Below are 23358 nucleotides of genomic sequence, written 5' to 3' on the forward strand. Positions count from 1 at the left end.
TGTAAAGTTTAGATAAGCTTTGTACCACAGAGCCCGCAGCAAAACGTCCCCTGGAGCGAGGCCGGCAGCTGCTGATGCTGAAAGCTTCCTGGGAGCAGGACCGGCAGAGCCAGCATGTAACCCAGAAGTGGGCAATACATTTCACAGGGGGGCCACTTAATGAATTTTGGTAGGTGGTCACCAGCCAGCTCCACTCCAGAAGGGGCGGAGCCTGCGCAGAAGGGGCGTGGCCTGAGTAGAAGGGGCGGGGCTGGGCACTAGCCTCCCCCCCAGATTTGTGCAGGCCAGAAGCTTTGAATTTAAAACACAGCAAAGGCCTCGCAGCTCCCAGTTCTTCCACTACCGCAGTGCCTGGCGGCTGCCTAGGGTTGCTGCAGCTATTTAAAAGGCTCGCGGCTCCGTCCCCTGCTGGGGTAGCGCCACAACCTGGAGCCAGGAGCCGTTTCAATAGGATCCTGCTGCGTGGGCCACCGCCTGCAGATTCGGAGACATGGGCAGCAGGATATAAATAGAGCAGCCAGATGTATTTGCCGGCCGGATCAAAGTGTTAGGCGGGCCGGATCCAGCCCCCGGGCCGCATCTTGCCCAGCCCTGGTGTAATCTGTGGCGGGGGCCAGGGGGCATCTGCTCCAGCCAGTAACTGGAGTGCAAACACAGAGACAGAGGTGGCCTTCAGAAACATGCATGCTGCCATGTGTGTGCACTGTCACACACAGCCTCCTCTTCCCTCAGCAATATCCCAACTGGCCAAGCCTGGGAAGGATGTGCCTCTTCCTGTGCCCCACAGAACCCTGCCCTTGGCCTGGGAGCCATCACACCGGCCATCATCGCTCTCCAGGGCTTGGAGTTGTCAGGGGTTCTGCTCTGTCTTTAGTGCCTCTCGCCCTTGGAGCTCACGCCTTGTCCGGTCATGAATGAGTCAACCTTCACAGAGCCCGGGAGGCAGGGAGGAGATGACTCCAACCACAGCGTGAACTCATCCAGCTCTAGGGTGGAGCACATCAGCTGAGTAACAGCCCCCAGCAACGCTCCCAAAGCGCGTGGGGGAGGAAGTGAAGAGGGGTCTTGTCTCCCACGGACACGTCAGGGGAGATTGTGGCAGTTGACACAAGTTCGCATTTGGCCAGAAGGCCCAGGCTGCTATGCACAGTGTCATGGGACCTTCACCACGAGTGAGAAAGTCTTCCCTTCCCCACCTCATCCGCTGCCTCCTGCAACCAACGCGGCATTCCCTGCTGCGGCGCAGGCAGAGAAGAGGGCTCTGGCCTGACAAAGAACAGCTTGTTGGGCTGTTTCCATTGCAGGTTAAATGGCCAATCAATTAAGCCCCCTTCCAGCCCCACTGCACCATCCAGCATCTCCACCTAGCAAATGACTCCGCTGGATAAGGCCGACCAGCACTGGTGGGCAACCAGCCACATGCAGCCCATCAGGGTTCCGGGTGTGGCCCGTGAGACATTTCGTTCCCCGTTGCCCTCGCGCAGGGTCGCCAGATTCCACTGGTTTCCATCCACAGTTGTTTTACGAAAGCGACACGCGGGTAAAGCCAGGGCACGGGAGGTGAGGTGCGCGCTGATGGCACACGGCATCAGTAGTGAGAGCCGGGTGCCCTCCTGCATCCAATCAAAGCCCTGCTAATGGTCCAGTCGGCACCCCCTGCACATCCTAGGCATGCCAGCGCAAGCTAGCAAAACTACCCTGTCCTGGGAGAAAAGCTCGTTTACAACAGCCCCCGGAGATCCCACGTGCCCACCCACATTTCCCATCGCTGTGGTTCAGACTGGGGGAGTGAGAACCGGAGACCACAAGACTCCCGTTTTGGTTTGTGTATGTACAGCACCTAGCACCGAACGCGGCTAAGGCTTAGCGCAACTGTGGCTCCTTGCTCTGCCTCTGTGCCTGGCTCCCTTTGTACAGGCACCGCCATCAGCAAATCCACCCTACGTGTCTACCCGAGAACCTGAGACCCAGTAACTCAGACCAGAGAGAGCACAGCTCCACTTTGAGTCCACCCCCCTTTTCCTTCCTTGGGACACTGCCAACTTTCCCGTGCAATTGGCACTAAGTCACTGCCATTCACAAAGGGCTCGTGGCAGTGTGGAGCCCTTCTTGCCCTGGGGAGCCCGAATAGCATCTGGTCTTCAGTGCCTAGCTCCGACAGAGGGTGACGAGAAACTTCCGGGCAGGAGATGGCTCCGCGGTGGCTGTTTGTGCACAGCAGGTTTGGGTTTGGGGGTCAGTTATGACTCCACCACGTGCCGATAACTCGCCCAGGCGGTTTGTTTTCGTTGCTCAAGGACAGAGCCAGGATCATTGCACCCGTTGGTTTCGCTCCTCGCAGCGGATCCTGCAGGGAGCTCAGCGCTGGTGAAATGTCTGTCCACGGAACGGCTGGGGGGGAGGGCTACAGACACCCGGCCTCTTCCCCTGCTATAGATACGTGGCCCCATAGCTGCACACGCCATGCCCTTACCTTACAGGGCTTGCTAGCCCCTTACTGTCCTCTCTGCCCTTCTATAGCCTTCCTTTACCCCGTGGGTTCCCAAACTGGGGGGGGCGTAAAGAAATTCCGGGGGGGGGGAGGGTGACCCAGACTCCTCACCCCCCATCAAGTTTTGCTTCCCCGGTCAGTTTTTTTATTTTTTGCTCAACAAGTTTTGCTATTGGGGGGAGGGGAGTGAGGGTTTTTCAAAAATCAAAAAGGGGATGTGAGCCAAAAAGTTTGGGAACCACTGCTTTCCCCTGTATCCCTTTGCTCCCCGTGCCCCAGGGAGCAGGGCAGTGCACACTGTATTGTGACTCATCTCCCAGGACCTGCCCTGTCCCGCACCTATGTGTCTGTTGCACCCAGTGCCTCATCTCTGGGATCCTGTGCTCTATGCCTGATCCCCTGCGCTGGTCACCCTGTGCTTCAACCAAGGCTGAGCGAGATGCGGCCCGGGGGCCGGATTCGGCCTGCTTAACACTTGGATCCAGCCTGCAGACTCCACCTGGCTGTTCCACTTATATCCTGCTGCCCATGCCACCAAATTACCAGACGGTGGCTCAGGCAGCAGGATCCTATTGAAATGGCTCCAGGTTGTGGCGCTACCCCAGCAGAGGATAGAGCCACGAGTCTTTTAAATAGCTGCAGCAACCCTAGGCAGCGGCCAGGCACAGTGGTAGTGGAAGGGCTGGGAGCTGGAGCCTTTTGCTGTGTTTTTAATTCAAAGCCTCTAGCCTAGAGAAATCTGGGGGGAGGCTAGTCTCCAGCCCCGCCCCTTCTGGGGTAGAGCTGGCCTGTGACCACCTCCCAAAATTCATTAAGTCGCCCCCTGTGAAATGTATTGCCCACCCCTGGCTTAGACCCTTAAGTTCCACAGCTGTGTCTTTGACACATGACTGGTTTTCTGGCTCCTTCTGGCTCATGCCCTAAATTTAAATGAATGGAGATTGCCTATCTCCTAGAACTGGAAGGGAGCTTGAATAGTCATCAAGTCCAGTCCCCTGCCTTCACAGCAGGACCAACTACCATCCCCAACAAATTTTTGCCCCAAATCCTCTCTGTAAGGATTGAACTCACAACCCTGGGTTTAGCAGGCCAATGCTCAAACCACTGAGCTATCCCTCCCCCCAAACCTACTCATAATGGATGGCAAGTGAATAGCTAGCACCTCATTAGCGGCATCCAGGCCAGAGAGCAGCAGCCACCTGGGGTTTCAACAGTGGATTTTGCAAAGAATACGAAGGTGGAACCCGGCGACGCTCACGTCTCAGAGGGGTGGCCGTGTTCGCTTGTGTCTGCAAAAACCACGAGGAGCCCTGTAAATCTATTTGTCTTGAAAGAGCCACAGGATCCCCGGTGATTTTTCCAGAGATGCTGCTGAGCCAGACTCATGCATGTGGGAAAAGCAGAGGGGATCAGCACAGATATGTAGAAGGCCGAGACAGAAACCCATCTGAGACGGTAACTGGAATCCCAGCCTGGATCTGCCCAGCACTGCCACGATTCTCCTCTACCCCCTCAGCAGCTGAGCTGTGTGCTGGGCTTTCCGCTCCGGTTAGAAAAGAAGGCTGTTTATGCATTTGGGTGGCGACATGGCGGTCAGCCCCAGCCCCGTTGCTTCCCAAACAGACCTCCCATTGTATCGGGAACCACTGTCGCCTGTTACCAGAGAAGAAACGCTGGACACTAGCCACTACCCGCAGGATCCCTGGACCTGTCTGTCACTCCAGGATGTGCCTCCAGCCAGCCTGCTCTAAAGAAAAAGAGAATGGATTCCTCGCAGGGAGCAACTGATTCCCTAGGCCAGGAGGGTCAAATAGGCACCAGGCAAGGGTACGTCCACACTGCAATGCTATTTTGGGCTACAGGAGTATCCTGAAATATCTAGCCCACAGCTTCACAGCAAGCCCATTATTTTGAGCTCGCTGTTCCGATATCCCTGTAATCCTCATTCTGCGAGGAGTAAGGGGGGTTTGGGAATGGCGCTTTAGGTGCAGACAGCACCAAATGACACAATAAGCTATTTTGAGATAGTATTGAAATAAAATATGCTATTTGCATAGCTCAAATTACGTATCTTATTTTGCGTTAAGGTGCAGTGTAGATGCACCCTTTTAGTGGACTATAGAATGTCCACTTGAGCTAACAACTGTGGGAAGGGACACAAAAGTTCCATCTCTGTGGGAAGGAAGGAAGGAAGGAAGGAAGGGAGGGAGGGAGGGAGGGAGGAAGGAAGGAAGGAAGGAAGGAAGGAAGGGAGGGAGGGAGGGAGGGAGGGAGGAAGGAAGGAAGGAAGGAAGGAAGAGAGAAAGAGAGAGCGAGAGAGAGAGAGGAAGGAAAGAAGGAAGGAAGGGGGGAGGAAGGAAGCGGGAGGGAGGGAGGAAAGGAGGAAGGACGATTGATTAAATGGGTTGCTTGGGCAGGAAAGATGACTGCAATACCATGCGTAAGCCCAGGCAAAGAAGAGCTGGGAAGAAAGGATGGAGAGCCGAGAGGAGACACAGCTACTCCCCATTACACGGAGGCTGAGTGGCACCTGCCATTCCCTAGATGGGGGTTCATGTGGCACGTGCTGCTGCTTCAAGCCAATGATGTGATCTGAAGGCCCTTGTGCAACATCCCGGTATCGCAGTGGGGGGTCGCTCGCCATTTTCTCTCCCAGGCTGCAGCAACCTCCCCTGCAACAGGGGCCCCTATCAGAGGAAGAAAGTCCGCACGGGACGTGGCAAGAAATTGCTTCTTAAAATGACCCAGCTCCTTTCTCTCTGCAGGCTCTCTGCTCCTCCCTGGATCTCTCCCGGCCACTCATATGGTGAATGGAGAATTCAAAGAGCCACCGAAAACACCCTCAGCCAGATGGGCTCTAAGCCCCAGTGTGCCAGGTAGGAGCAGCGGGAGAGCGAGGCAGAGCCTAGGCACAGGATGCAGAAAGACCATTGTCCCTGTCCCCTTGCTGGAGCTGCGTCCTGGCGCATCAAGCATATGCAACATGGAAGGGCAGGTGGGCTGGAATCTCATGGCACCACAGATTAGGGCGGGCAGACCAGCGCTGGGGAGCCCAAGGGCGGAAATGCCAGCCCTGGGGTGGGTGGGGGCTCATCTGCTCTCTGCCTGGATCTAGCGGATAATACAGATGTCCTCCACAAAAACATCTGGAGGGAGGGGACTGTAGATCTCACTGAGCGCCAGCATCCACGGGTACATCTTGCAAGGGGGAAGGGTCCCAGATACAGAAAATTCCCTTCCCAATGGCATCAGGAACGGAGGAAATAGGGGAAACTGTCGGATCCTCCTCTGGTGTCAAGCAGCCCATTCCCAGCACAGGCTGAGCCTGTTCCACAGTCCCAGAGAGCAGGGAGCTTCAGCCAGGCCAGGCTAGGGCACCGGGGTGACTGACACCCGTGTCCTACACCCAGAGTCACTGCTCCCTGCTCAAATGCCTTATAGTCACCGTTACTCCTGTACCGGCCCCGAGACAAAGAGGAAGAGCAAAGCAATTGTGAGGAGAGACGCCGGCAGGGCCACGACTGACTTGGTGGCTCTAGGACCGAGCCAAGCCCATTTCTCAGCCGACATTAGGCGGGAACAGGGGGACTGCAGACTGCCCCCCGGCCCTGCTAGCTCCTGGCACCAAACCACCACCGATCTGGGGAGCTGGCTAGAGTTCCGCCGAGGCATTTGAATAAGCGAACCGTTCTCACGGCATTATTTGATTAGGAACCCTCTGCCCTGCCCAGTATTTCATCTGCGCCTGTCGTATCAACTGACCCGGCTGGCTCGTGCAGGAAGACACACGGGCGTGCCAACTCACCCCCCTGTCCACACACACGCAGATCTCTGAACACCTCTCTTTTCCCCTTCCCCCCCCCCCCCCCCCCGAGACACAGGCGCATTCCTGGGGCATGCACATGCACACACACGGAGTGCTGGACACACGCTTGCACAGACACACCCCCACGCATGAAAAGACAAGCGCCTGTCTGTGTGCACACCTGCTCGCACGGTGTCACCACGGCAGGGCCGGTATGAAGCGTGGCCACCTATGAGCCTTGGAAAGCAGTTGGTGGGGAAGGAGTATTTGCAGGATTTCCAACACCCCTTAATTTCTGCTTTGGCTCTTCCGAGCATCCTCCCGGCCCAAACCTCCTCAGCCCACGGAGGCAGCACCCTTAAGGAAACTCTCCCAAACACCTTCTCCTGATCAGGGCAAAAACCATTCCCACTGGACAGAGGGGGCTCAGGACAGACCTATGTGGGGGGTCTCACTACTGGACAGCAGAGAGACCACCTTGGGAAGGGCAGCTAATGCCAGACATCTTCATTGGCCCAACATGCTGAAAGAAGAGCTGCCATGGCCTCAGCACAAGTCGGCAGACGGTCTGCCACATGCTCGAACAAGGCAAGGGGGCTGAGGACTTGCAAACTCGTCCCTCCAAAGCTCCATGTGTAACTTCCTCCTCCGGCTCTGTGGTCCCCGGGCCCTTTCTTCCTAGGGTTGCCAACCCTCCAGGTTTCCCAGAATGAAAGATTAAGACTCCCTAAACTATTATGTCACATGATGAAACCTCCAGGAATACATCCAACAAGAATGGCAACCCTCTCTCTTCCTCTCCTCCGGGTGGGGCCCCACACTGTGCAGCCTTCTCGTGGCCTCTTTTCCCCAGGCCTGGCTGTGGCTGGCTGCCCTCCTGGTGAAGCCCCCATGCCTGTTAATGGCACAATGTGTGTAGAGGAGGGGAGCGAATTTCCCGAGGCTACAGCAAGGACAGGTCCCTGGAGAGGTCTATGACCCAGCATCTCCCTCCCTCTTCGCCTCACGTCTCTATCTTGGGTTCTCCACCACGCCCATCAGTGCTCGCTCCAGCAGCAGAGAGAGGCAGGCTGTTGTGGGTGCCACCAGCTAATCTGGGTCTGGGAAGCAGGTCACTGGAGCCTGCTTGCCCGGTTCCTGCTGTGACTCAGCGAAGGCGCGAGAGATGCCCGAAGGATCGTTCTCAGCTCCCTAGTGCCTCCCTGGATGCTGCCAATGGGAAGCATCAAGCCGGAGGGAGAGCCAGCCAGGAGGAAAGGGCTGTCGGATTCTGCCAGTGCCCACTTGCACTATTAACCACGGGTTAGCAATTAGTATCCCAGCATCCTCTTTGCATCCCCCTCTCTGCCTAATCCTGCTTTGCAGCCCCCATAGAGTCTGCCAATGATTTCCAATTAATCAACACCCGGTGACATGGCAAATATTACAGAACCTCTTATCCAGACGGGGCAAACGGAGGCAAAAGGAAGCAAAGAGGCTCACCCTACAGTCACACAGACTCAGAGACAGAGCTAGGAAATAAAACCTTGTCCTGTTCCCTGGCCTTCCCTGCATCAACCACTCATCCAAAATGGTCCCTCCCCCCCATGGTAACTGCAGAGTGGCTGGGTTACTTGAACTCAGGTCAGCCAAATTGGCTCCAATTCCAGCTGGAACGCTCAACCCATGCTGACACATACACACCCATAAATTCACTCCAGGCCAAAACTCGGCCGGCAGGTTCCAGTGCACTGCCGATATTTGATGAGAAAACAGTCACAAAGCACACACACTCACTTCCCAAAATAGTCCGGTGCAGTGGCTGTCATGCTGCAGGAGTGCACATGAAAAATATCTGACCCGGATCCAACCAAGGAACTGGGTGTTTGCAAGCTTCAGCCTTTCAGCAGATGCTTCATGATATTCTGGCTGCTCTTCAGATGATAATATGGACCAATCCCCGTTGGCATCCGATACAGATCTACAGCTTGGGCCTGGCGAATGGTCTGATGACAGATTCTCCAGAGGGTTGTGCATTGGAAAGAAAATTTCCCCTTGAATTTCAATGAAGTCTCACGTCTGACCTAGGGCCTGTAGGACACTATAACTGGAGTGTGACTTCCTCGGTGTTCATCCAAGCACTTTGGAGCTGCAAATTGCCTTATAAAAGCATTGAGCATTTCTATAGCTCCTCCCCTCTGCGAATCTCAAAGCACCTTCCAAACTAACCTTCTCAGGCCCTGTTATGAACTCAAGAAGTATCACTGCCCCAACTTACAAGAAGGGAATTACTTGTAGTCCCATGGGGAGTGTGTAGCAGCACTGGGAACAGAAACCAGATCTGCTGGCGCCAAGTCACCCATCTCAACCACAAGACCCGCTGTGCCTCAGACTGCACCAATTTCCATTGCAGATAAACAGGGAGACTATTAGTGTTTCTTAACCATAAACTTAACCATCAGTGTCCCAGCCTCTGGGACTCAGCTGACTAGCTTCTTTCTTCTCCAGCTCCCTGTGGTTTTGAACAGGCCGGTACCCATTAATATCTTTGAAGCTTTCCACCACGGCCTGACATGGTACCTGATAATGGCTCTAAAAGGACAAGAGAGCAGATTCGCATGGGAGACTGCAGGAGCCCTGAATTGAATCCGTTATGGGCGATTGAGCAGATTGCATTAACGACAATTTGTGAAACAGATTGTTATAAGGGATTTCTGATGGCTTTTTATGACAAGGAACTTTTATTTCCTTATAAGACAAAGCTAACATTATAAGAGGAGAGGCAAGAGGAGGGAAAAGCACACAGGAGAGGAACAAAAAAAAAATCTGCATTGAACAGAGGAATATGAAAGATCTGGCAGAAGCCAAAGGAGAAGATTAAAACTGCCTCCTGATTTCATTTAATCCTTCCTGGGTCTTGCACCATTCTATTCAGCAAAGTGTGCATGGGAGATGGGGTGGACCAGGGGATGAAAAAGAGCTTCCTTCTGTGTTTTCCACCTCTCCCTGCCTTTCCCCTGACACCTCTGCCTCTCAGTGGCTATATATGGAGAGCAACATGCACACTCTCGCCAGCTTTTAAATGTAACGCCTCACTCACTTGCAGAACTTGCTGGGAACGGAGGTGGCCGAGCACTTTAATAAACATTCAGACGCTCACACAACAAGGAGTCCGGTGGCACCTTAAAAACTAACAATTTTATTATGGCATCAGCTTGAGTGAGTTGCCACTCCCTTCTTTTGATGCATGAAGGGAAAGAAAAAGAAACCGAGAGTAGGGATTCAGAGATGGGAGTGTTAGATCAGCTAATTTTTTCTTTTTCTATCCCTTCATGCATTTGAACAAGTGAGTGGCAACTCACAAAAGCCTATGCCCTAGTAAAATTGCTAGTTTTTACAGTGCCAGCGGATTCCTTGTTGTTTTTGCTCAAACAAACTAATGGGGCTGCTTCCGAAACCTACCATTCATAAGCTCATTGAGGCCCGTGGACCATCTTTTTGTTCAGTGTTTGTACAGCCCCTAGCATACTGGAGCCCTGATTCCTGTCTGGGACGCCTACCTGTTACCAGTGCTTAGACTATTCAACACGCATGCTTCAGGGCCCAGAGTGGTCACCTGCAGGGTCAGGAAGGAATATCGCAAAAGTGTAGTGGAGCTGACTCTGTGTGTCTCTGCAAATCAGAGGCAGACTACCACACCGGAGGGGTGAGCTCCAAGAGAGATGGGGGAAGGATAGTAGACAGAAAGCACTGATCTATCACAATAAGGCAGGCGATGGGACTTCCAGTGGAGTCTTAAGCATAGCAGGAAGCAGGACACTGATTAGGTGGAGCCCTGGTCTCTTCTAGCACATGGGTGGCGGAGGAGGAACTGGAGCAATGAATAGGGAAAGCTATTGTTCTTTGGTTAAGGCACTTCCTATGCTTCAGTGGTGATTGAGGATACATTATTCATCTGCCAGAGCAAACCATTCATCCCTCGGCTCCTGCAGACTCATCCCACCATCCATGCTCTTGGCTGGGTGCGGGGAGTGACCTAGCCCAGGCCCCGAATGGAAAATCTCCAAGGGCATTCACAGCCAAGGCTTTCCTGCAAAGTTGGAGCATGTTGCCTGCCAAAAGCCACAGCTCAGAGAGGCTCTTGAGACAGCTGAGCTGCCTGGCTCGGGAGAGCAGTGAGCTGGAGAAGACCCCAGCCCAGCTTCACCCATCACCTTAGTCCTCTGCAATGCACAAGCAGGGGCTTGTTCGCCCAGGCAGGGGGCTAAGGAGGGTCATGTCGGGCTCTTGCTTCCCTTGCTCCTTGGCACAGACTCTCTGGACTCCTGCCTCTCAGCACCAGGCCTTGGCAAAGACCCACCCTCCTCTCCCAACGCACCGAGCTGCCCAGCCCTGGGGGTGGCCCATCCCGGAGGCTCCCAGGTCTGCCCGCTGCAACGTGGGCCGCCCCACTGAACCCTGCGAGGGGCTTGGAGCCCCTCTCTCTTCCTCCAGCCCACAGGGCGGGACTGGAGCTCCAGTGGGGAGCAGCGGAGAGGAGTCCGGGGGGCTCCCTGCTCAGCCAGTGGATGCAGGGCTCCCCTCTGGCACAGCCCCCCTCTGCTCTGAGCGCACAGCAAAGGGGTCTCCCTGTCGGGACCTCCCTCCAGCCCCACCCTTCTCCCCTGGGCCCAAGGGGTTAAGTCCCGAAAGGGGAAATCTGTCCAGTTGCCTCCCCAACGCATTTTCCAGCACAATGCCCCCCCCCCCCCCAGTGCTAAACTGACAGCCTCCTTTGGTTTTCCTGGCAGGACCCTGGATTCGCCGAAACCCCTTCGGTGCCGCACAGAGCCGGGGCAGTTTGAAAAGTGGGTCAGTCTCAGAATTGCCCCAGAGTCAGGCCGCGGGGGGGGGGGGGGCAGAAACGAGCCACCCCCCCCCCAACACACACAGACACACCCCGCTGCCCACGCGTACAGCCAAGGACTACTGCGGAGTCACTCCGGTTTGGCACAGGTGGCCGCGGATCCGAATCAGGCCCCCAGGAGCGGATCGAGACCGTGACAGGCGCTGCTGGGAGAAGGTCCCTCCGCTCCCCTCCCCAGGCTGCGGGATAACTCAGCGGGGGACTCCCGAGACATTTCTACCGCCCCCCGTCCCCGCCTCCTCGAGGAAAGCGGGGCTTGGGTGTGAGCGCTGGCCCACGAGTGCCCCGAACCCCTGTGCGCCTCGCCCAGCCCTTTTCGGGGACCCCGGCAACCACGCCTGGCCAGAGGCGGCTGGAGCCAGCGAGCTGAGCCCGGGACTCGGAGCCCGGCTGCTGCCCAAACAACCCCCTGGCGTTGTACAGGCTAAAGATGGTCTCTGCCCCCCGCCCTCCATGCGGCACCCGCCCCACGCAGATACCTTCGCATCAGCTCCAAAGCCAGGCAAGAAGTAGCTCTGCTCCCCCCGCCCCGACTTCTGAGCAGCAAGAACCCCCATCTCCTACCCACCCTGCTCACCCCAACTTCCCCGCGCCCCTCCCCCGTGCTGCCAGAGAGCCGGGCCCCGGGGAGGTGGGGCTGGCGAGATGGGGTCCCCCTCGCTCACCTGGGAAGAGGGACGCCAGCAGCAAGCAAACTCCAGGAGTCCACCAGCACCCAGGGCAACTGGGCTGCAGCCGGAGAGCCATCGGCGTTCCTGCCTCGCACGGACGCGGGGAGCGGAGGAGCGGTTGGCTTGCGCCCCCCCAAATAGTGCAAAGGGCACCGCAAAGCAAACGGCGGCTTGGAGGGCGAGGCTGCCCTGGGGGAAAAAATCCACCGATTCCACCGCGCACAGCCTCCCGGCTGGGGCTGCTCGCCGCGCTCCTCCTGCCGCCGGGCTGTCCCCCCCTAGCACCGCCGAGCCCCGGATCCAAGCGGGCAGGTCATGCTCCCCTTCACCGCCTCCCCCTCCGGAGCCTGGGGGCAGGTCGGAGCCCTTCCTGGGGGGGCAAAATCCCCATGCGCCCCCGCCGGATCCTGGCGCTGGTCCCCGCCGCCGAGCCGGGCTTTGCGCGGAGGCTGGTTAATTTCCAGTCCACGTTGCTGCGCTCCTCTAGCTGGTCCCGTGCGAGCTGCCGCGCTCCATGTCTTGGCGTCTCTCCTCCGGGAGCTGGGCGGGCCGAGGGAGGGCGGGGGGCGGCGGCAGCCCGGGGACCCCGGGGCTCCGAGAGGCGGCTGCGGGGGGGAAGAGGCTGGAGGCTCCGCGGACCATCCGCGCGGGGAAAGCGGCTCCCTCCCGTGCGCGCCCCGCTCGGTAACAATGGAACGCGCAGCCACACGCGCGCCCGGCTCCGGATCCCAGCCCGCTCCTCCGCCGTGATGTCAGCCCGTGTAAACCAGGAGGAGGGCTCAGCCTTAACCCTTTCCGCCCCTCTCCACCGGCCGTGGCCTGCAGCCGACCGGCCCCGCTCACAGCCCGGGCTGGGGCTCGTTTAGTTGGGGCTCCCCTCCCCACTCTAAACATTAGCCCGAGTTCCAGGGGAAAGCGAGTTTAACTTACTCCCATCTCTGCGCTCAGCCACACTGGGCCCGATGCTGCCAACGGATCATCAGTTTCAACAGGACCAACCCCCCCTCCCCTCCACGATCTGCAGAGGATCCGCTATTTGTTTTGTTTCGCTCTGTTTAATCCCCGAAGTCATAGCGGTTCTGTGGCTCCACGTAGTGGGACCAGGAACTCAGGACTTCTGGTTCACCCTCAGGTGCCTGCCTTCAAGCATTTCCCTCCTGTCTTGTTTTCCCCTTCCAGCATCCATAGGCTGTCTTGTCCATAGACTGCAAGATCTCCTGGGAGAGCCTAGCACACTTGGGAGACAGGAATAGATCGTGCTAAAGGGTACGTCTACACAGCACACTTATTTCGAAATAAACTATTCCATCTGCCTCTTCTGATATCCCGTCTTTAGGTGCTGATAGACTGTTTTTCCTGTTACATTCCAGATCGGCTTTCCCCTTAATATTTTATACCCACTGTCTCTTCTTGTTTCTCATCCCATTTTTTTCTTCTTCCCTCCACCCCCCCCCCTTTCCCTTCACCTCTATTTATTTTAGTTCTGGACATCCAACACTCTGATCATCTGAAGAAGTGGGTGACCACGAAAGTTCATGATACCATCTACATGTTTCCTTAGTCTTTAAAGTGTTACCAGACTATTTGTTGTTTTTTAAGTTTATCCAGTACAGACTAACTCCGCTACCCCCTGAAGCTTTTATTCCAGAATACAGGACTATGTAGCACTTGAAAGACTAACAAGATGGTTTATTAGATGATGAGCTTTCGTGGGCCAGACCCACTTCCTCAGATCAAATAGTGGAAGAAAATAGTCACAACCATATATACCAAAGGATACAATTAAAAAAATGAACACATATGAAAAGGACAAATCACATTTCAGAACAGAAATACCATTAGCTCACAGACATTTACCTCCTCCCCCCCATCTCCCTTCTGTTCTGAAATGTGATTTGTCCTTTTCATATGTGTTCATTTTTTAAAATTTAATTAAATATATGGTTGTGACTATTTTCTTCCACTATTTGATCTGAGGAAGTGGGTCTGGCCCACGAAAGCTCATCACCTAATAAACCATCTTGTTAGTCTTTAAAGTGCTACATAGTCCTGTATTTTGTTTCAGCTAGACCAGACTAACACGGCTACATTTCTATCACTATTCCAGAATATTTATTCCAAAATCGCTTATTTCGAAATAGCATGTCTACACTGCAGGGAAGCATCAAAATGAGTTGGAGGCAGGCTTCCCTAATGTAGACATGCTATCTTGATTTAGAGCCCCAGGAGACACTGGGGAGGAATAATTTCAAATGGCCCTGGGGAGGGGCTATTTCGAAATAGCAGCAGCAGAGCATCTACACACGCCTTATTTCAAAATAGCTATTTCGGAATAGGCATTATTTCTTGTAGAACAAGGTTTACAGATTTCGGAACAAGCCACCCGTTATTTCAAAATTATTTCGAAATAGCAGAATGGCTGTGTGGATGTTCGCATAGTTATTTTGAAATAATGCTACGCAATGTATCATTTTTTTAATAATGACTTGTACACAGGATCTAGAAAAACACAATCTTTTCTTCTTTCAAAGGTCCCTCTTGCTAATTCAGTATTTAACCAACAAGGCACACTGGCATCAACAAGGATGCTGAATCTCAAACAAAGAAGTGACAAACAACAACAACAACAACAACAACAACAACAACAACAACAAAGTCATGTTGATTTCAAGCTCCATTAGAAACAACACAGGAACAAATCAATGCTTGGCAAACAGAAAAGGACAGAATCAGTAGGGAAGGATATTGCACACAATGGTGAGTGGAAAGACGGAAGCTATAAAAAGATACCTCTGAGGGCTCTTTCAACACCCCTTTCCTTTTTTTCCCCTTCTTCCCGTAGAAGCTAATTGCCATTCAAGGGAAGGCTGGACAGTTCTGTAACAAAGCCGATTAGCCAGATACAAGGTTTGTTTGGGAATAATGAAGGTTATTACGTAGTAATGAGGTTTAGTTAATAGATTCATGGATTTTAAGGCCTAAAGGGACCATTAGAACCATCTAGTCTGACCTCATGCATAACACCAGCTAGAAAACATCACCCTGGAATTTCTGCATCAAGCCCAAAGCCTCTGCCTGATCTACAACATCTGTTTGAGAAAGATAGTCAGTCTTGATTTAAAGGCAAGTGATGGTAGAGAATGGACAGGGGATGGTAAGTTGTTCCAGTGGTCAACTACCCCACTGTTAAAACACGTGTACCTTCATTTTCGCTTGAATTTGTCTAGCTTCACCTTTCAGCCACTGGATCTCATTTTGCCTTTTTCTGTTAAAGAGCAGTCTATTGGCAAGTTCATGGAGGGTAGGTCTATCAGTGGCTATGAGCCAAGATGATTAGGGATGCAAACCCACACTCGGAGTGTCCCTAAGCGGCCGACTGCCAGAAACTGGGACTGGACAACAGGGATTATTAGATCACTTGAAAATGTCCTGTTCTGTTCATTCCTTCTGAAGCAATTGGCATTGGCCCCTGTTGACAGTGAGGATACTTAGCTAGTTGGACCTGTGGTCTGAGCCAATATGGCCATTCTTATGTTCTTAACCTGCCTCCCCTGCTTCCTCGTAGAGATCAAGTCACTTCACATTTTGCAGCATCATAACCTAGATTGTCCTAACACGACCCCTCCTCTCCTTTGTTTACTTGCCTTGATGACAAGTAATAAAATGGTGATACTTAAAATATTGTCCCGAGTGTCTGAGTTCACCTCCATTGAGATAAAAGGAGCAGTTCTGAACCTCCGAACTAGGCTTTCTGCAAACTCAGGCAAGATGTCGCTTTGTCGGAGGCATTCACGTCCTGTTTTACATGTTATACTTGCAGCCGTAGCATCTAGAACAGTGCTGGGCAACCTAGGCTAGTGAGCAGGCCGCATGAGCAGCCTCCTTCGTCTCAGTGGGATGCAAGATTGTTGTAACTAAGATGGTCTCCTAGGATAGAATTGTTTTTCTAAGTGCACTTGTGTACCTAGAATTTGCGGGGGAGGGTGCCAACTGAATCGTAGCAACCCTTTGATTGGATGTGGCGGGAGCGCATGGCTTTCATGGTCAGTTATGTACAATCAGCATCCACCTCTCTTCACGTGCCCTGGCTTTACACCCATGTCACTTCAGGAAAAAAATGACACGGATGGAAACCAGCGGAATCTGGCAGCCCTGTGTGCGAGCAACAGGGGACAAAATGTCTCTTGGGCCACTCGTAGAACCCCAGTGAGCCCTCGGACCGCAAGCTGCCTACCTCTAAAAATAAATGACGGTTGAGATTCTGCTGAACAAGGGAAAGGGCTGGGCTGGCCTTCGAGCCCCCAAAGGGAGAATGCCACCCACTTGGTAAAACACCGACTTACAACAAAGTTTATTACCCCATGATAATATCAATGGAGGTTGAGGGTGATTCAAATCAGCCCCAGATGACCATGGAGTGTTGAGAAATGCAGGGTTGGTTTGATTGTGGATTTTTATTTACAGAGCAGTGAGAGCAGGGCCTTTCCAAGTTTAATTACACAATATTTATTTGACGGTAAAGCTGAGGAGTGGGGAGAACTGAGGTTCCAAAATGGGCTATTTTGCTACTTTGATTTATCAGTTGTCTGATTAATTCATCATTGGGGGGGGGGGAGATTCCTTTTAATTTTATTTTGCTGCTGGGTGCTTATCATTTGTGATTGTAATTCTAATTAATTGGCAAGCTACGCAAAGCTTTCTGTATGGTCTTTTACATTTGTAGAAAAAAGCAAGAAAGAATTATGTTATTCCTAAGTAACACAAATATGCGGTTGGTTTTCATGCGTTACTGAGAACACAACTCCAGAAGAAGTCAGCGGGAGCAGCAGCTACCCGGAATCCTTGAAAATCATGCCCGGTCTGTCTAGCTCTTTAATCTATCCAGGTATTTTTAGAGCATCTATCACATTTTAAGGTTAAAGGCACAGATTCGAGGCACGGTTTTCTGCTGTGCTACTGTTTATTGCAATGAACTAATGAGTGTGAACCACTGCCCTCTATAGGCATGGCATCAGAACTGCTTAACTGTGTGGCATAGTTGCTATACTGTTAACAGGCCTGTAGACAGCGACTAGCTAATCCCAATCTCGCCATACCCTTCTCCCTAATGTAAATGAAGTTTAAACTCCCCCCTCCCCCCACTCCCATTGTGATCTAGCTGACTGAGGTTGACCTTATGGCTGAGGGAACTTCAGTATGCTGATGACAGAGCAGTTTTTGCCCACTCTGAGGAAGATCTTCAGCACCTGAATGTGTGTGCTGATGCTTACGCGTGTCTTGGTCTCACCCTCAACATCAAGAAAACCAAAGTGCTCCATCAGCCCTCTCCAAATGAGGTCCCATGCGCCTCATCTGTTAAAATCAATGGAGAGGCACTGGAGAATGTTGATCATTTTCTCTACCTTGGAGGTTGTCTTTCATCCAGGGCAGATACTGATGTGGAAACCCAGCATCGTCTGAGCTGTGCCAGACCAGCCTTTGCTCGTTTATGGCACAGGGTTTTTGAAGATCATGACATTCTAACATACCTGCCTCTGGAAATTTCCACTACACGCATCTGACGAAGTGGGTCTTTGCCCACGAAAGCTTATGCTCCAACACTTCGGTTAGTCTATACGGTGCCACAGGACTCCTCGCTGCTTTTGCAGATTCAAACTAACACGGCTACCCCTCCAATACTTGACATTCTAACAGACACCCAACTTCTTGTCCATCAAGCTGTCATTCTCCCAGCGATGTTGTATGGGTCTGAAACCTGGACAACCTACAGACATCACGTGAAAATCCTTGAGAGGCATCACCAACGCTGCCTCTGCTTGAAGATCAAATGGGCAGACAGGCGCACTGACATGAGCGTTCCGGAAGAGGCAAAGACCACCAGTATCAAGACACTGATCATCTGGAAGCAACTTCGCCGGACTGGTCATGTTGTTCGGATGCCAGACCATCGCCTCTCAAAACAGATCCTGTTTTCTCAGCTCAAAGAAGGACACCATCACGTGGGAGGACAGCGGAAGCGTTATAAGGACTTGCTAAAGAAGAACTTAAAGGAGTGCAACATTGATATTGATATTGACACTCGGGAGACACTCGCCCAGGATTGCTCACAATGGAGAAAACTCCTACGCGATGGCTTCCTGCATTTTGAATTTGCCCGCCGGCATGCTGAAGAGAAGGGGCGCAGGAGGAAGGAGAGACTGGCTTCTAGTCATGGCCAACAGCCTCCTGTATCTGGAAACATCTGTCCTCACTATAACAGAACTTGTGTTTCAAGGACTGGCCTTGTCAGCCACCTGAGGGTCCATAACTCCCATGGGAGATGCTCATACTCATCATCATCATCATAACTGTGTAGTGGGACAATCATTTGTGGTGGGGTGCCTTGATGATTATTCATAATCATGTGAGACCTTGTCTACACTATGGGGTGAATCAACACCATGGCGATCGATCTGCCGGCTGTCGCCTGCTCGTGTTTGCTGTAGACGCAACACATTGATCTCCTGTTGACTCCGGTACTCCACCAGGAGGAGAAGAGTAGCCGGCGTTGACAGGAGAGCAGCCCCTCGCTAACCTTACCACACAGATGATGCTGTTGCTGAGGTTGTCCATTTCAGCTGCGCTATTTGCATAGCTGCAGTAGATTGATGATGCCCTTAAGTGCAGACAAGGTCTGAACTCAGGTTAAAGCAAGAACACAAAGCCCCGGCTAGAGAAACCCACAAACCCTATTAATAAATAGCTCCAGGTACTTTTCACTAAAAACAAAGAGAAAAACTTCAGCTGGGTTGTCATCCAGCAGAAACCTAACACAATAAAAGCTCCCTGATCTCATTGGGAAGTGATTTTTGCCACTTCTGAATTTAAAGCAAGGGTAGAAAGAGACACATGTTAGCGGGGACTCACCAAATGAGAGCGCTCCTGTTGATACAACCCCCGCTTCCCTTGGGATCCTGGCCTAGGCCCAGATACTAGGAAGCCATAGCATTGTTCCTTGGCCCACTGTCATATGAGCTGTCATGCTGCTAATGGTCCTGAAATTGCAATTAAAGCATGCAACAGCATTTGGCTGGGAATGGGCAGACTCCGCCTAGTGCAGTGAGGAATCGCCAGCTACTCTTCACCTGAGGGGGCATCTAATGAACCCAGGGCTTTTTGCATGGACGTTGACTCCACAGGCCGCCGTTTGCAATCAGATCTGGTCCGGTGCGCTGCCCAGAACCCTTGGCGAGGTGGGGAACGGATGCCATGGCTTAGATGGATCGCTCCGAGGAGAATGCAGCTGGAAGTGGCTGAGGGTATGTCTGTACTGCACAGCTTTTAGTGGCCAGGACCACTGAGAGGAGGCAGGAGGGATAATTGCCCCCGTGATTCAAAAGAGCCTGAGGCGCATTAAATTGCCACAGGAGCGCTGCACTGTATGCTGTGCACAGTGCTGGAGGAGGGCCCAGCGCTGTGCTCCAAGTGGCGCTGAGGGCTGGCAGTTCTGGCCCCGCCCCTTCCACCGGAGGCCCTGCCCCTTCCACCGGAGGCCCCGCCCCTTCCACCAGAGGCCCCACCCTTTCTGGGAGCGCAGAGCCTTGCCTAGTGGCCCTGGAAGTCTGTTGGCTCTCTTGCTTGTCGCTAAAAGTGGGCATGTGCGAATAGGGTTGCCGGATGGTTTCGACAAAAATACCGGACACACTTGACATGACATCACAATCTACAGTACAGCTTATTTAGAAAATACCAGACGTTTCTATTTTCTTAATTTGTTTCCCGGACAGAAAACTCAAATACTGGACGGTTCGGTTCAAAACCGGACACCTGCCAACCCTATGGGTATGTTTCACGAGGCATACCGGAGCGGTCGACAAAGGCTTCCCTTGTCGACCATGCCACGTCTAGACTGCCGCGCTGTGCCGGATCAGCTGATCGTCGGCACAGCACGGTGGCCATTTTCATTTTAATGAAGAGGGGATTATTGAAATCCCCGCTTCATTGACTATGCCGAGTAAACTACTTTACATGGCTCCGTCGACAGAGCCATGGAGTCTAGACACACCCGATGTATGAAGGCTGCACTTTTGCTGGCAAAATACTTCCACCCCCCTCACAAGAAGATTTCTCTTTGTTGGCAAGAGAATATTCCTCCCAAGAAAGCAGCATTTACATTTTCACTTGCCTTGGCAAAACTTTGTCCTTCATGAGCAGGAGGGGGGTAAGCTCCCGGGAATGACTTTGTCGATCCAGTGCCCGTGTGGACACACTCTAAGGTCTGGGATCCAAGGTGCCTGAAAGATGGGGCCTTCCCTACCCCAGATGCTGAGAATGCTGATGAGAAAGTCCTAAGACCCAGTGACAACATTTATCATAACAGGGATGGACCCCAGCCCATAATGTCCTCAAGGCATGACAGAGCATCCGTCCCTTAGCCAATCAGCATCACAGAACTGCCGCACAAGCAGTGCTGCTGTCGGCAGGGGAAGAGGAGAGGTCTCTCCCCTTTGTAGTCACTAAACCCTTTTCTGCTCTGGGGATGCATTACAAAATCTGAGGAACTATGGGCTGGAATGAACCACATGCAAAAAGCAGCTCTGTAGGCTGATCTATTCTGGCTTCCTGCCTAACACAGGCCAGAAAATTTCACTGAGTAATTACCGGACCCTGGTTCCTTTTGCAATGTTTTTTCCCTACATTGGATGGTGCTTTTCCACTGTCCACCCTCGAGGAGACAGCTTTCCTGCAGTCCCCTATGCACGTCGTTTGCAAAGCACCGGGACATGAAAGGCACCATAGAAATGGATGATATCATAGTATGCAGCTGATTAGAACCAGAGGGACAGGAAGGGGGGGAGAAATTGCTCTTTAAAGCGTTTCTCACTGGGCTTTTGCTGCGGCTTTTGCTCCGCGAACGGCCCTGTCACTCTGCCGAGGGAGTGCATTTGACACGCGTACCTGGGGTGTATTTGCGGCAGAGGTTGATTGCATTACCTTCCGTGTTTATAAACATTTTGAATCAGTGCGGAGTGCAGCGCTACACAGAATTTCGAAGATGGCACGGGCTTTATTTTTGCTTTTCCATCTGTAAACACACATAATGTGTCTGCGACGCACTCAACGGTGAAGGATCAGAGCTGCAAATGCTTCTGCGCTTGGCTTCAGTCCTGAGCTAGCCTATTGCAACCTCTTCCTCTCTCTCCCACACACTGCTCCAGCAACAGAGCCAGCTCTCCGGTACCATCCCTCTGCAAGGAAAGAGCATTTCAATCTCCGTATCCCTACCCAGCCTGGGGCGCCCTAGATGGCGCCATCGAATGGAATCGAGAGTGAGCCTGAATGAAGGGGGAGATTGTCCCCCAGTTAACAGAGCTCACACTCTGCAAACCTGAGCTAGGGGCAGGTCTTTACGTGATGCTCTCTGAGCGACTTAGGCCTCGGGAAAGCTCACAGCGCTCCCGACGAGGCAGGAAATTCAGAACAATCCCCCTTGTATAAGGAAGAAAAGAGGCCCCCGGAGAGTAAAGTGAAATCTTGGCCCTACTGAAGTGAGGCTTCAAAGGGGCCAGGATTTCACCCTTTATTTTCAATGTCCTTTGAGTTGGGGTGCCTAGAATTTGGGTGCCCAGCAAAAGACCCACGACTGAGGTTGATTTTCACAGGGGCTGGGCAGTGACCATCCACCTCCGAAAATCAGACCCCAGCAGGTGCCTGCAGTGGAGCATCCGAAAGCAGGGAAAGATCCTGGCTGGAGGGACATTGCCCCTGTCTCTGAAGCTTCAGGAGAACCCAGCTGCCTGCTGTGCCGAGCTGCCTTCCCATCCCTGGATTTCTCTTGGGCTGGTTGTATGGATGTGCCCCATCTCTGGCCTGGATGGACCCTCCCCTCCCCTGCCTTGCCACAGGGAGGGGCAAAGAATTCCTGCCACAGAGTCGTTCAGTCCATGGGATTCATCCCCAGGACTGGCCTGGGGGAAACGGAGCCCTCGGTGAACTTGTGTTTCGGTGCCCCTCACCCCCGGGGCATTTCCCTCTGTGGCCAGAGGTTCCCAACTCCCCTCAACCCCACCCTGTGTCCCCTTTCCCACTCACCCCTGCATTGTGCCCCCTTTGTCTCTAACCTCTGCACCATGCCCCCTTCCTCCCAATACCTGCACTTGCCTCCCACCTGTGCTCTCAACCCCAGCCCTGTGCTTCCAGCCTGCCCTGCCACGCTGCCCCTCCCCTCCCAGTACCCTCCACCCCAGCAACTCCCATAGCCAGGTGCTCCTCACCCTCTGGCTCCGGTGCCCTGGCTGGCCCTGCCCCTCCCTAGCACACAGCCAGCTCCACGGCAAGGCAGCTGTGTGGGGTACCTGTACCCCGGAGCAGGGCTCCTCCCCCTCCTAGTGCCAGGGGAGCCAGTGGATGTGTGCCCCACCCTGCTTCTCCTGGGGCCAGTGCTTAATTGGCAAGGAAGGCGATGCAGGGGCTCAAGCAATTAGGTGCTGCACTCAAGCACTTTGGGTTTTTTACTTTCATAATTGACATGGCAAGCCCAGCAGAGCTGAGGCCGTGAGCTGCTAAGCCTAGAGGTACCAGGGCTGAGCCTTGGCACAAGGTAAGCACTACCCGGGGCACACATCGCTGAAGGCCGGAATCCCCTGGTTTGGATGGTACCCAACTATAGGCTGGGAACAGGTGCGTAGACTCAAGGAAACTCCACAGCAGGAGAATGCAGCACTGTTTAAGACCGCATGACAAATACTTCCCTCAGCAGTAAGTGACATAAAAGTACAGATACATCCCGATCATACTTTAACGATCTCCTGGGAGTGATGTATGCGATTGCTTTAAACGTCGCTTAATCCTTCCCTGGCTCCAGACATAGGACCTTGCCTGTCAAAGAAAGTGCATATTTAGCACCAATACATTACACAGAAATAAAGACCATCCAAGGCCCCAAAGTAGGAATGGCCTTTACAGGGGCACCTGAAAAGAGTTCATTGATCACAGCCTCAGAAGGAAACACCTGGGACCAGACCTTCAAACACACTTAGCACTTAGAAGCTCCCAGAATCTGGCCATGCTTTCTGGAGCCTAAATAGGAGCTGAACATCTGCCCTTTCCAAGATGCATGGAGAAGTCTAGTCCTGGGGCTGGGATAGTGTCTGAGGGTACGTCTACACTACAAGGCTACGTCTACACTGGCATGATTTTCCGGAAATGCTTTTAACGGAAAAGTTTTCCGTGAAAAGCATTTTTGGAAAAGCGTGCCTAGATTGGCAGGATGCTTTTCCGCAAAAGCACTTTTTGTGGAAAAGCATCCGTGCCAATCTAGACGCGTTTTTTCCGCAAAAAAGCCCCAATCGCCATTTTCGCGATCGGGGCTTTTTTGCGGAAAACAAATCTCTGCTGTCTACACTGGCCCTTTTGCGCAAAAGTCTTTCGGAAAAAGACTTTTGCCCTAACAGGAGCAGCATAGTATTTCTGCAAAAGCACTGACAATCTTATATGAGATCATCAGTGTTCTTGCGGAAATTCAAGC

At 52.9% G+C, this 23358-nt stretch overlaps 1 protein-coding gene across 4 annotated transcripts in view; it reads right to left on the bottom strand.

Moving 5' to 3' along the window:
* Positions 1-12616, bottom strand: part of NECTIN1 (nectin cell adhesion molecule 1) — a 180209-nt gene extending 167593 nt beyond the window's left edge. For 2 of the 4 annotated variants that reach the window (XM_075909740.2, XM_089773394.1), the window contains exon 1: positions 11847-12614. In XM_075909740.2, the coding sequence (XP_075765855.2) occupies positions 11847-11928 (82 nt within the window). In that variant the 5' untranslated portion in view covers positions 11929-12614. Of the gene's footprint in view, positions 1-11846 lie in introns of all 4 variants that reach the window. The other 2 variants (XM_075909739.2, XM_075909741.2) reach the window with 2 other exon arrangements.
* Positions 12617-23358: the final 10742 nt, after the last annotated feature.

The sequence above is a fragment of the Pelodiscus sinensis genome, chromosome 25, assembly GCF_052426305.1.
Source record: "Pelodiscus sinensis isolate ZL-2025 chromosome 25, ASM5242630v1, whole genome shotgun sequence".
Taxonomy (NCBI): Eukaryota; Metazoa; Chordata; order Testudines; family Trionychidae; genus Pelodiscus; species Pelodiscus sinensis.